Source organism: Lonchura striata, chromosome 5 (genome assembly GCF_046129695.1).
Source record: "Lonchura striata isolate bLonStr1 chromosome 5, bLonStr1.mat, whole genome shotgun sequence".
In the NCBI taxonomy this organism is placed as follows: domain Eukaryota; kingdom Metazoa; phylum Chordata; class Aves; order Passeriformes; family Estrildidae; genus Lonchura; species Lonchura striata.
In genome coordinates, this window is record NC_134607.1 from 11,586,673 (window position 1) to 11,598,860 (window position 12,188).

At 43.7% G+C, this 12,188-nt stretch overlaps 1 protein-coding gene across 4 annotated transcripts in view; it reads left to right on the top strand.

The window, feature by feature from the left end:
* The first annotated feature begins 1,522 nt into the window (after nucleotides 1-1,522).
* The window catches only part of IQSEC3 (IQ motif and Sec7 domain ArfGEF 3), a 103,475-nt gene continuing 92,809 nt past the window's right edge, over nucleotides 1,523-12,188 (top strand). For all 4 annotated transcript variants that reach the window (XM_021535074.2, XM_021535077.3, XM_021535076.2 and 1 more), the window contains exon 1: nucleotides 1,523-2,074. In XM_021535074.2, the coding sequence (XP_021390749.1) occupies nucleotides 1,581-2,074 (494 nt within the window). In that variant the 5' untranslated portion in view covers nucleotides 1,523-1,580. The remainder of the gene's footprint in view (nucleotides 2,075-12,188) is intronic.

Below are 12,188 nucleotides of genomic sequence, written 5' to 3' on the forward strand. Positions count from 1 at the left end.
ATCTACTGGCATGCTTGTCTAAAACCTGACTGTTCTTGATGCCTCCTGGATCTTCTGCACTCACAATGATTGGATAGGATTTTACCCATCACAGAAGTAACTTCAAGGATCTACACAGAAATTACTGAAAGTAATTTTATTACCCTTAACCAGGTTATTGATTGATGAATGTAATAGAAAGCACAGTCTCTCAAACTCAAGGCTGCAGGTTGGCAAATACTTATGGGTGTGGATAAAGAAGGGCAGGAGAAGGTATTTCTTGAGAAATTAAGAAAAGTTGCATGGAGTCTAATAGCAATGGCCCTGCCCTACAGCTCTCACATCTACAGCAGCTACACCCCTAGCAAAACTCTGCAATAAGCCCTAGCTTTCTTCCACAGAACCTAAGGGACACAAAAAATTCCAAGCAAGTTCTTTAACATCAATTTTCCTCAGAAATCTCTCTGCTTCTGAGAGATTTAACCCAGCATTCAGGTTACACGAAGGACATTGAGGTGCTGGAGCAAGTCCAGAGAAGGGCAATGAAGCTGGTGAAGGGTCTGGAACTGAAGTAATGTGAGGAGTGTCTGAGGGAGATGGGGTGTTTAGCCTGGAGAGGAGGAGGCTCAGGGGAGACCTCATCACTCCCTAAAGCTCCCTGAAAGAAGGCTGTAGTGTGATGGGGATCAGGCTCTTCTCCCAGGAAACCAGTGACACGGCAAGGGGAAATGACCTCAAGTTGCTCCGGGGAGGTTGAGGTTGGATATTACAAAAAAATTTCTTCACTACAAGAGTAGTTAAGCATTGGCACAAGCTGCCCAGGGACGTTTGGAGGTCCCAAATACAAGCAGACATGGCTCTAAGTGCAATGGTTTTAGGGGGCATGGTGCTTTGCAGTCAAAGGCTGGACATCACGATCTTGGAGAGCATTTCCAACCTTAATGATCCTGCTTCTAATCAGGTGGGCTAAAAACAGGGACGTTATCAAACACGGCAGCCAAAACTCGACACAATTACTTAAGTCACGTCGGGAAAAAAAAAACCCAAAAGAAATCACCAAGCCGCCCCGGACAACGAAAGCACAGCAACGCCAGAGAGGGAGAAGGAGTAGACCGGGTTCTGGAGGGGCTGCGAAGGGCTCGCCCCGGCAGCGCAGCCAGGCGGCACCGGCAGCCGGGCGGGCAGGGGGCGGCGGCGGGAGCGCTGCCGAGGGACCGGCGGGACGGGACCGGCGGGACGGGACCCGGCACGGACAGGCCCGGCTCCCGGCACTCGGGGGCTCCGGGCACACGGCGGGCCCTGCTCCCGGCACTCGGGGGCTCCGGGCACACGGCGGGCCCTGCCCCCGGCACACGGCGAGCCCTGCCCCCGGCACACGGCGGCTGCCGGCACACGCACCGCCCCGCCTGCCGCCCGGTGCCTCCCGCGCGTGCGCGGCCCCTCCCGCCGCTCCCGCTCCTGCCCGTCCGCGGGAGCGCGCGGCCGCCGGCGGCGCGGGGGCGCGTGCCCGTGCCAGGCTCGCTCCCGCAACCCGCGCCGCTGTGGCCGGAGCGCCGGCGGGCGGGCGGGCGGGCGGCGGGGCCCGCGCCGGCGGCCGGGGTATGGAGAGCCTGCTGGAGAACCCGGTGCGCGCCGTGCTCTACCTGAAGGAGCTCACCGCCATCGTGCAGAACCAGCAGAGCCTCATCCATACCCAGCGCCAGCGCATCGACGAGCTGGAGCGGCGGCTGGACGAGCTGAGCACCGAGAACCGCAGCCTCCGCGGGCAGCAGCAGCAGCAGCAGCCGGCCCCCGCCGAGCCGCCGGCGGCCCCCTCCGAGCCGCCCCAGGGTCCGCCGCCCGAGCAGCCCCCGCCGCCGCCGGGCCAGTGCGACCCGCTTCAGCACCACCAACAGCTCCCGGCGCAGCCGCCGCCGCCCGCGGGCAAAGCGGCAGCGGCGGGGCCCGGCGGGCGCGCCGGCCACCAGCACCCCGCGGCGCAGCCCCACCAGCACCCCGCCGAGAAGGACGGCAGGGACAAGGGCTGCTGTGCCGCGCTGCTCCAGCACAAGACCCCCCAGGCCATCGGCAAAGGCGTCCTGAGCCGGAGAGCGGAGTAAGTGCGAAGGGGAGAGGGAGCGGGCAGGGGTGGCGGCTCTCTCCGGGCCCGCATCCAGCCGGGAACTGGGTTCTACCCCCCTGCAGCCTCGCAAGGAGGGAGAGGCAGTGTGTGGGTGGGTGGGGAATCCCTCCCTCGGTGCGTTCTCGTGGAGAGAAGGCAGAGCGCAAAGAGGAGCCAGGATGCTGCTTCCAAGACGCATCAGCCTCCCGGTTGACTGCGCTCATTCCTCGGGAGAAGTGTCTGTGGCCCGTTTGGAGCCCTTCGGGCAGCTCACCCGCGCTGCTCACACACGGCATCGTGCCCTCCTTGTCTGTCAGAAATAAATAAGTCCGTGATCGACGATGAGTGCGGTTTAGCCAGGCGCAGAGAAGCCTCGTAAAGCACAGCAGCGTTGTGGTCCCTTCTGCTTGCCTTAAGTTGCTGGTATCTGTCTAGAAAACCCCATCCTCCCTGGAGTGAGCTGGGGTTTTCCTGCCCTCACTGATGTAAGGGGTGCATTATTGCACGTGATGTATACAGATGCTGTACTTAGGTTTGACATTTATAGTTCTTATCAGCCTTGCACGTGGGTTTTTTTTTTTTTTGGTGGTTTATTTTTTAAGTTCTTTTTTTTTGTGTGTGTTTTTTTTTGTTGTTGTTATTGGTTTTTGGTGGTTTTTTTTTTTTTCGTGTATGGCATCTGACACCAATCCAGCTCTCCAAAAGGACAAAGAATTTTTTGCTGTTCTCTTGTCTTCAGTGAAGAAAGCTTGACTACTAGTACTGGATACTGAAATGTATTGTGTGTGCATGAATGTATAGTAAACAAGAATGAGCATTCCACCACTATAGGTGGAAAGGGCTACTACTGAAGAGCAACATTCTCCTGGATTATGTATTCAGTATATGCCATCAGTTCACCAGCTGGTAATTACAGCTGCAGTCAGTATTGTGATTTCCTTTGTTTAGGCACTTGGAAAACAGGGGAATGTTTTCTGGTTAACAGCCAGAGTTAGTAAAGTTAGAAGGAGAAGGAGCATACTTTCTGCTGTGGCTTCTTTTAGAGAAGAAAGAAACTAACATAAGTAGTAAAACTAGATCAAAGTCTTTCCTAGAATCGTCTCTATTGTCTTTGTTATCATGATGTCAAAACAATTGAAGTGCATAACACACAAGTACATATGAAGTACACAAATGAAGTACACAAGCCTAAAACGTCTTCCTTTTCTCTTTCGACAATTTAAATAAAGGGACTCTTCTCTCTCATGTTCGTTTTGAATACACAAGCAGAACTACAGCGTGGAGCTGGATTTTCCATAGCAGAGTTACACCATAACACCTTCTTATCACGTATCATGTGATTCTATGAAAATCAGTGAAGATATTGCTAATGAAAGAAATGCTATTAAAGGAATAGGTACGGTCAAGGCATGTTTGAATCCCAAAAAGCATATGCTTGCTTCTAAAATACTGCACCGTAGGACTCAATTTTTCAATCACAACTTAGAGGAAGTGAGTGGGCTCCTCAGAGTATTAATGCAGGTAGTAAGCCTTTGCAGGATCTGGCTCTTATTCATCATGAAATAGCTGAAGTTTAAAAAAAGAAGTGAGGCCAGATTCTGAACTCGTGCCAGCTGGTGTAAATCCAGAATAGCATGGTTTGAATCCCTCCAGTCAAACCACTAAGAAACCCAAATAAAAATGCATAATCAACCTCATTGTTTTTAAAGGAGTGACTCCCTGCAGTGAAGGCTCTGTAAGAAACATCATCTCAGCAAGGGCTTTCCTTGCTTCTGCACAGAGTTTCTAACATACGTCATTACACTGACTGAAGAATCAATTTCTCTGCATAAGACTAAATACTTTCTCCTTATCTGAGCTCTTTTTGCAGTGGGGTTTGACTGGGGGAAGAATCATAGGGCTTTTTTCTTCATGCCAAAAAGCACAAAGAGAAGTGCATTAAGAACAAAACTGATTGCTGATATATCATATGATGATCTTTCTGTTTCAGATAGATAGATAGAAGGTTGGATGGAGCCTTTTTTGTGGAAAGTCAGGGCTGCTGCTGGGGATAACAGAGCAATCCCTGCAGCGTTCTTTGCTCAGGAAGATTAAAATAGACTGCTTCTGTTTCCTTCTACAGCTTAGGCAACCCAAAACCTTTGTATAGAAAAGGAAATATGAGAGATGCCAGTCTACATTTCTCATTTCTGCAGGTTCTTTTTTTCCCCCCACTGATTGTGTATACTGAGTTCCATACTCTCCCATCTCTGACTGTTAGAGGGAAATCAAGGAGACTGCAAAATCTAACTTAAAGCCAGCTTGGATGGAAGGTGATGAGTCTTTCACCACGAATTGACAGGATGCCCAATATACCTTATGATTCAGCTCTCTAACCAGTGAATTGTATTTTTGCTTTTGTGCACAGCAGGGGACCTATATGTTAATACCTGAACAGACCAGGTATCTGCTCTCTCTTCCTTCTTCCCCTCCATGTCCAAACATGGTTTTCCCTGTTATAAACTCTGAAATTAAATGTCATCTAATTTTTTTCTTAGCCAAGAATAGAGGACTGACTGCTCACTACAGAAAATGGCCACTCTAAGTAGAACAAAAAGGATATTTAACATGTTGCGATACAGTGGCTAAAAGCAGGGGTTACAGCAGCACCCAGGCAGCACTGTCGTCTCTGCCCAAGCATGGAATTTCCTCTGCCTTCACAAAACAGGAGGTTCTGGCAATGTCTTTAAGTGTGGATGTGTGCTGGTCCTTCTCACCTCAGACACAGCCCATGAATTTTGCTCATTTTGAGTCAGGTTTGAGTTTTTTTGCAGCCCAGCTTACCTCAGGTTCTGGATAGAAGTGTAGAAGTGAAGACCTGAGCTTTTGGACATTCAGGTCAGCTAGAACAGTCTTCTGCAAGAGATGTTTTCTGCAAAAGAAGCATCTCTCTTATTTTAAAGAAAACTTCAGCCTTATTTTTGCTGTTCGTTTTTGTAAAAATGGACAACTTTTCTTTCTTTAAAGCTTAAAAAAAAAAAAAGAAACCCAACCCAAACCCAAACAAAACCAAGATTATCTCTGGAAATGGAAGAATTGCAGACCTATGCAGAGACCCCTAATTATTGCTGCATGTCTTTGTGTGGGAAAGGTTGTACTCAGCTTACCTATGAAAAGAGGGGAGGAAAAGGAGAAAGATTTTTGCAGAGATTTTCAGCAAGAATTAGGCTGATTATTATTCCATGGCATCTGTCTCTTTCTACCTTAGGAGGCTATTGCATAAGCACCTCACAGTTTTAAAAACAAAAAAATAAGGTCATTCGTCATGGAATGTTTTACTTCAAAAACACAGGTTGCTAAATTAGCATAGCTCAGATCACCCTTACTAGGCAGCCTCTTGTCTTTAGGGACCATCCCATAAATTTTTCATCCCTTCTTTATCAGAATACAACCTTCTTAGCCAATCCCCAGTACCCTTCACTGAGTATCAGGGAAATGCCACAGGGTTGAATTTAGCAGATTAAGTCTAAATGACCCAAATTCTGCTGTTTTTTATCAGAGAAACTCTCAGTAGGAGCTGTCTATGGAAGGACTTCTGTTCTGAGCCCAGGCATTAGAAAACTCACTCTGATAAATACAATTAGAATAATAGCTAATAATCTGTTATAGTTCCTTCCATCAAAAGACATGGCTGCAATTCACAAACATTCTGTATTAAAGTGGCATTAAAGTCTTCTTTTAACCATGTCATCAACAGTGAAAAGAAGACATAGAAACAGTCTTTGTCTAGCATGGCATAATGGATCTCAGTATTGTCTTTAAATTATTAGCCTGTGTTTGGTCTACAAGATAACTCCTCATGCCAAACAAAGTCCATGAACTCTTAGAAGAATTTTTCTACAGTCACATTTTCCCAGAGGTCTTAAAGCTCATTTTGGATTTGCAATAGACTGAAATTTATATTATTTTATTTTGTACTGAATTAGGATAAAATTTTTTATCTTAGTAAAGAGCCAAGTTTTAAAAGATGATGTTAAATTCACTTATTGCTCTTGTGTTCTGAGACTCTTTGCTGGTTTTTTGTTAATTTCAAAAGCTCAATTATGTAACTTTAAAATGAAGATATTGCATATGCAGAGGTGCTGGTTTCCATAATCTTTCTTTTTAACTATGCGTTGATGTACTATTCTGTGGATTATCTCCAGGGCAGAGACATTAGAAAAAATCCTACTGATTTCAACAGGAGCTAACAACAACTGTAAATATTATGGTTTACCATTAACATATTTTGCTATATTTGCGCATTGCACCAGCACAAAAAAAAACCTGCAGCAATTAAAAAAAAAAAAGATCAGAACAATTCCAAGTGGCTCGTGTACCCCAGATATCCATTCTTTTCACTTTGGGCACACAAGGAATGCTACTTCTGCCCTCTTCTTCTTAGCATCTCCGATTTCCTCCATCATATTGCAGGGTTTAACTCCCTTGAGCTTTCACACACCAGAAATAGTTGCATTGGTGCTGCCCTGGGTTCTGCAAATCCCTGCTAGCAATGTACTGTCTCAGCATCAGAAGTTCTTTGGAGTCGAGTGCTGTAAGCAGGTTTCAAATGATAGAGGTCTGCATTGGCACAGCTTCACAGATGCTAAAGTCCTGCTTAGATGATTTTGGCATAAAGAGCACACTGAGAGGAAAACAGAAAGTAGACTCTCCTTGACTACATCTAATTTAAAGATATATCCATAACTCTTCCATTGCAGTCAGCTAAGACATACTTTATAACACACATCTGCATTCTACCTACAGCAGGGCCTGTAAAATCCTGGGCAGAGGAATATGGAGTTAGTGATTCACGACAATATTTAAGAAATAATAGATGAAGTGAGAGATGGAAAAGGACTTCACTTAGGAAGAGTTCAGGATGAAGTTCTAGCTATAAAATTGCTGAGTAAGGACAGCACAAGGACTTCCACAGGGATAAGACTTCAGTAGGATGCTGTATAAAGTCCCAGCCAGAGCAATTGTCAAGGCTGAAATGTCTATTGTGGGAAATCTTCCTGGTGGGATGGGAGCATCAGGAAGTAATATCAAACAATATCTAGCAGTGCTTTGGACAGACACCTCCTCTCTATCTGTTTCCTGAACCTTTCCTGAACAGTTAGAGCTGTACCTGGAATAGCAAAGACTTGTACACATCATTTAGCAAGAGGAGCTGGAGCCTGAAAACAACACCAAAAAGCTACAATTTAAAATCCTTAAATAATAAGGGATGCAAATGATTTTTTATTTTTTAATTTTTTTAATAAGATGGTGATATTTTTATGTCACTCAGCTGTATGTTCTGTTGCAACCAGAACTGCTGTGGTGGCAAGGGTACCTTTCTTCCATATGCTTTGTATCGACCCACTTACTGTCATTTTCCAGGCAGATCCAAGTTAAGGCTCTGTGAGAAGACTTTAGGACCAAGGGACTCACATGGCAACACTGTTAGCATTCAAAATAATACACACGTGGCTGTTTGGAAAAGTATTAAGGGAAAAATGTCCCAGCTGAATAGGTGTTAACAATGCCCTTGAGGATTTCTGCCAGGGCCTCAGTGCCAGGTGACTCTTGGGTTGGCTGTCCCATTCTTTGCAGCAACTGGCACTTCCAGATCCTTCATTAAATGATGTGCACAGTTTAGGCATGGTTCAGACAGTTTATGCATGCAGCAGGTGGCTACTTATATGAGATAGACTGCACACATTCCCACCAACACCATATTTGAAATTATTTACACTTTTAGTCAGAATAAATCAGAGAAATCTCACCTCAGGATGCTCATCAAGTCCTTAGATAGTGCCAGAACAGAGCCTGTCAGCTGGAATTTGGGTCTTCTATTAATTATGACATCTACTTACTCATTAAAAAAAAAGTTCACATGATAAAATGATGTGCACTTCTGCAAGCTAAAATACCTCTACACAAATATATATATCTATTAGACTGTAGAAATTTCTTAGCCGTATTTTTTCCCTTTTGCCTTGGAATGCAAGTTGAAACAGGAAAAAAGATCTCCTGCCTCTCTTTCATAATCTTTCTGTACATAGGGTTTATTCATCTTCTACTTTCCTGTTATTTTCCCTATAAATGCCATTTTAGGTTGCTTGTTTTCTTCTTTCTTTCCTAGTTCAGCAGTGGTTTATTTCCTTTTTCCAGTCTCAGTTATGAAACCTTTTGTTTTTCTCCCTTAGGAAAATGTTATAGAAAGCCAGAAATAATTCTCTGTTTAAGAGATGGAAAATATTTTATTTGCTTTAGAATTACTTGTAGCCTGTGCTTGTTACTTGGTCCACATTCCATGGAACCACATAAAAAAAATAAGAAAAAAAAAAAAAAAAAGAAAAGAGTAATTTCTAAAGACAGAGTCTGAAATGTGACCATTTTCTCTTTTTTCTTAATTTTAAACATTATATATATATACACATTCCCTTTTTTATTCCCTCAGAGAGATGTACCTTGAAACAAACAGGTATTATTCTTGTATTCATCTATTCTGGAATATGTAATTTCATTTAGTTAAGCCCTAGGTGAGAAAATGATAGTCTTGGCTGTTGGATTTTTTCTGCCCTATGGCTCTATTTAAGATCACAGTTCAAGCATTGGACTAGCAGTCCTAAAATCAAACTTTAATGCCTCCTAAATTTATTTTTAACAGACTTGTGATGCTGGACTGACCCTTTCATCTCTGTGTCTTTTAAGATCTGTGACAAAGCAGTTGGAAATCTATTGTTATAGACAGGAGTGGGCAGGTAGATCAGGAACAATCCTTTTTCTAAATTCCAGCATAGGAAGCAGCCTAAAGCTCCTGTCCTTTCTTGCAATGTGTACTGCAAGGCAATATGTATATTTGCACATAAAAAAAGAGCATATTTGCATGAGCATTTGTCCACAGAAGTGCCTCAGAGCCAAGCTGAAACAGCACCTAGTTTCTGTGTTTTTTACATACAGAAAAGCAAATAATCTGCTGGAGGAAATCAGTGCATCTTTACTGATGTCAGTACAGCTGTGACAATTTATGTCACCTGAGGCTCTGTGCCAGATTTTGTGAATCTGTCCTCACACAGAAATACACATCCCTCCACTGGTGTAAATGAGTGCTGATAATAGCAATGGATAGCAATGTATAGAGATAACAGTGAACAATGAGAAAACCATTAAGCAGCATTCTCATTCTTCCTGTAATAGGTTTGTGATGTTCTCTTACAGTATTTTAATAGAAGGTGGTAGGAGTTTTGTTGCTCCAGGGTTATAAAGATATATTTGCTCTTTAGATAATGATTTTTTTTTTCCTTTTCTCTGTGCTATGTTTGCACAGCCTGCTTCTCACACAGGTATTATTGTATTATTTTATGCTTGTTGCTTATCTCTTATTTTCATGTGGTCTGAAGTTGCACTTTCTGAGAGAGATAGAAGTGGATCAATATCTTCCATGATTAATCACATCTAAGAGAGAACATTTTGATAAAATTGAAGTGATTTTAAATACAAAATTAAATCTTATCCTCCCTGCCCTCTTCTAGCTGAAAACAAGGGGATCTGTGATCTGCAGAACTAATAAAGCTTGGCCTCCAGAAGATTTGTGTCACAGTTACATTTTCTGATGCGTAACAAGATGAGAGTTCTGATCTAAGCTTCTCCTGGTATTGAGGCTTTTATAACATCTCGCTCCAACATGGAGACTTCTCTGTGGAGAAATGGCTTCAGTTCACTCAGCAGCCTTTTCCTCATAGAGAACCTACAAAGTTCTCTCTGTTACACCCTGCCAACTACTTTTATGGAACTTGCTAGAGGTTAGTATCTCTGAAATCACTGTAACTGACTGAAACTTGGTTGAAACTCTCTGTGGGATTTGCAGTTACAAAGCAGAAACCAGCATAGACACATACACAGAGAGAGAGAGAGAGACACGCATAGGAGGAAAAAAGGAAAATATTATATGATCACAGAAATCACATTTTGCTTAGGAACCCGGGGAATACAGACCAAGTCCTAGATGTTTTCTTGAATCAACGTATGTCAGATGGCTGAACAGTCCACTCCAGATCTGTGACCCTGTCTTGAAACTGGTGTTCTGTTTTAATAGCTGCTTAGAAGTCTTGGAATATTAAAGTTAATAAATAATTGGGAATTACTGTAGGAACTTATGGGACACACCAGTAGAGGTTTAACACCAGCAAATGGAGTCTGTTGCTCCTCCTGCCAACACTTGTATGGGCATGGGCTACTGCTGAGGAAGTTATTGCTAGAGAGCTCATATTTGCTGAAGCTCACTAAAGCATCTATGTCATTTTCAAGAGAAGTAGAAAATTGACACTGAAATTACTACAGATCTTAAGGAGGCTTGGGATTTTCTTCAGGTTTTGCTGTACTTTGGATGTTTCTTCAAATTCTGACCTTTTTATTAAAATTCAGGATATTGCTGTCAATCTGTTTGCCATGTTGGTTTCTAGGCACTCTTCTGAAGTGGTTCACATTATCTTGCTCCAGTGTGAGAATTGCTCTTACACTGTTTCTCCTTGAAACTCAACATCCAGCATCTTGGTATTGCAGTTCCTGTGTGGACCCTGCCTCCATGGAGCATCCTCCAATCTGCCTCCTGGAGCAGTGTTGTTTGGCCTTAAGGTTCTTCACAGACTTTTTAAGGGATAGCATTTTTGAAAAGAGAGGTATCTCTCCATATTTGTAGAGATTATTTCCTTTCTTTTTACCTCAGTTAAGGAACCAAGCTCAACCCTCTTTTCTTGATTCTTTCCCCTCCCTTGCAAGGAATCCTGATTCTTCCTCTTTTGGGCAGTTCAGCTCTTCAGTCACTTCAGAATTCTCACAGATGTCCTTGTCTTTAACTTGCTGGTTTTTAATTTGCAAATCCATTGCCTGTAAGGCACTGGTAAATTGCCTGTGTCTGCCTAGGTACTCACATGGCCCCCTTTACCATAGTAGCTGAGTGTCTGGATTTGTCCTGATATTTGCCCTGACACTGGATAACTAACCTTCATCTGAACTAGCAGAGAATCTGAGGAATCACCTACCTTTGCTCTGAGGATTCACAGAGTCCCATGCCAAAGACCTCTCTTCAAGTTATTTTCATCTATAACATTCTGTGCTTATAAGTCTACGTCCAGTTAAACTTCTGAAGTAGATAGACCGCATGGCTCAGTAATTCATGCTATTTTACAATCTAGGTAGGTCTAAGAGCCAGATTCTGTCACTACTTAAATGCAAATCTGCTTGGCTAAATTCACTTAACTAGGTGGCTTCAAATTGGAAGAGATGTGAGATAACATCATACACATATTCTGATGTTACAGGTGTTCTTGAGCTGACTTCTGTCCCACCACTGGAACTAGAGTTAGTTCTGCATACTGTCCGATTCTCTGCATACTTGCCATGGCATTCATTTGGGATGGCACAGCCAACTGCTGTAATGCTTCCCCCAAGAATTCTTTATTACTCATATGGGGACTGTGATGCCCATGTTAGCTTCAGGAACATCCAATGCTGTTCACTTGTTCCTGCTGAGAAAGGGGTGAGTTTCTCCTTTTTGCTAAACTGAACACAGAAATATTTTCAGCCTTAGACATGCTCTGACTGAAACTATTATACCACCTTTATCACCTCATTTATCATGGCTCCTACACAGCCATGTGTACAAGCTGATAGGGAATACCAGATTGTATCCTTGTTGGAAAAAAAGTGTTGGCAACGAGTTTGAGTCTCATACATTTAAAGGTATTTAGCCTCCAAAAATGAAGAAAGAATCTACTAGTTTTTAAGGCAGGGATTAGACTTCTGCCAAACTATTTGCTTTCAGCAAGTTATCTTACAGGCAGGCAGAAGAAAGGAAGTACTGTGGCAGGGGAAGAGGAGAAGAAGAGGATGTGAGGCATCTACAGTGTGTCTCTACTCTCTGCTAAGGGCAACCCTCAGGCTGCCTTTAAGTCTATATTAACCCAGTCCTCAAATCCCAAGCCCAGAAGCACAGCTGGAGCATTGCCTCAGGAGTACATCCCGGCGGTGTGCACATCTGCATGCTCCCTGAAGCCTCTGCAGCAGAGACAGGATATGCCATAATTTGGGCTTCAGCAGA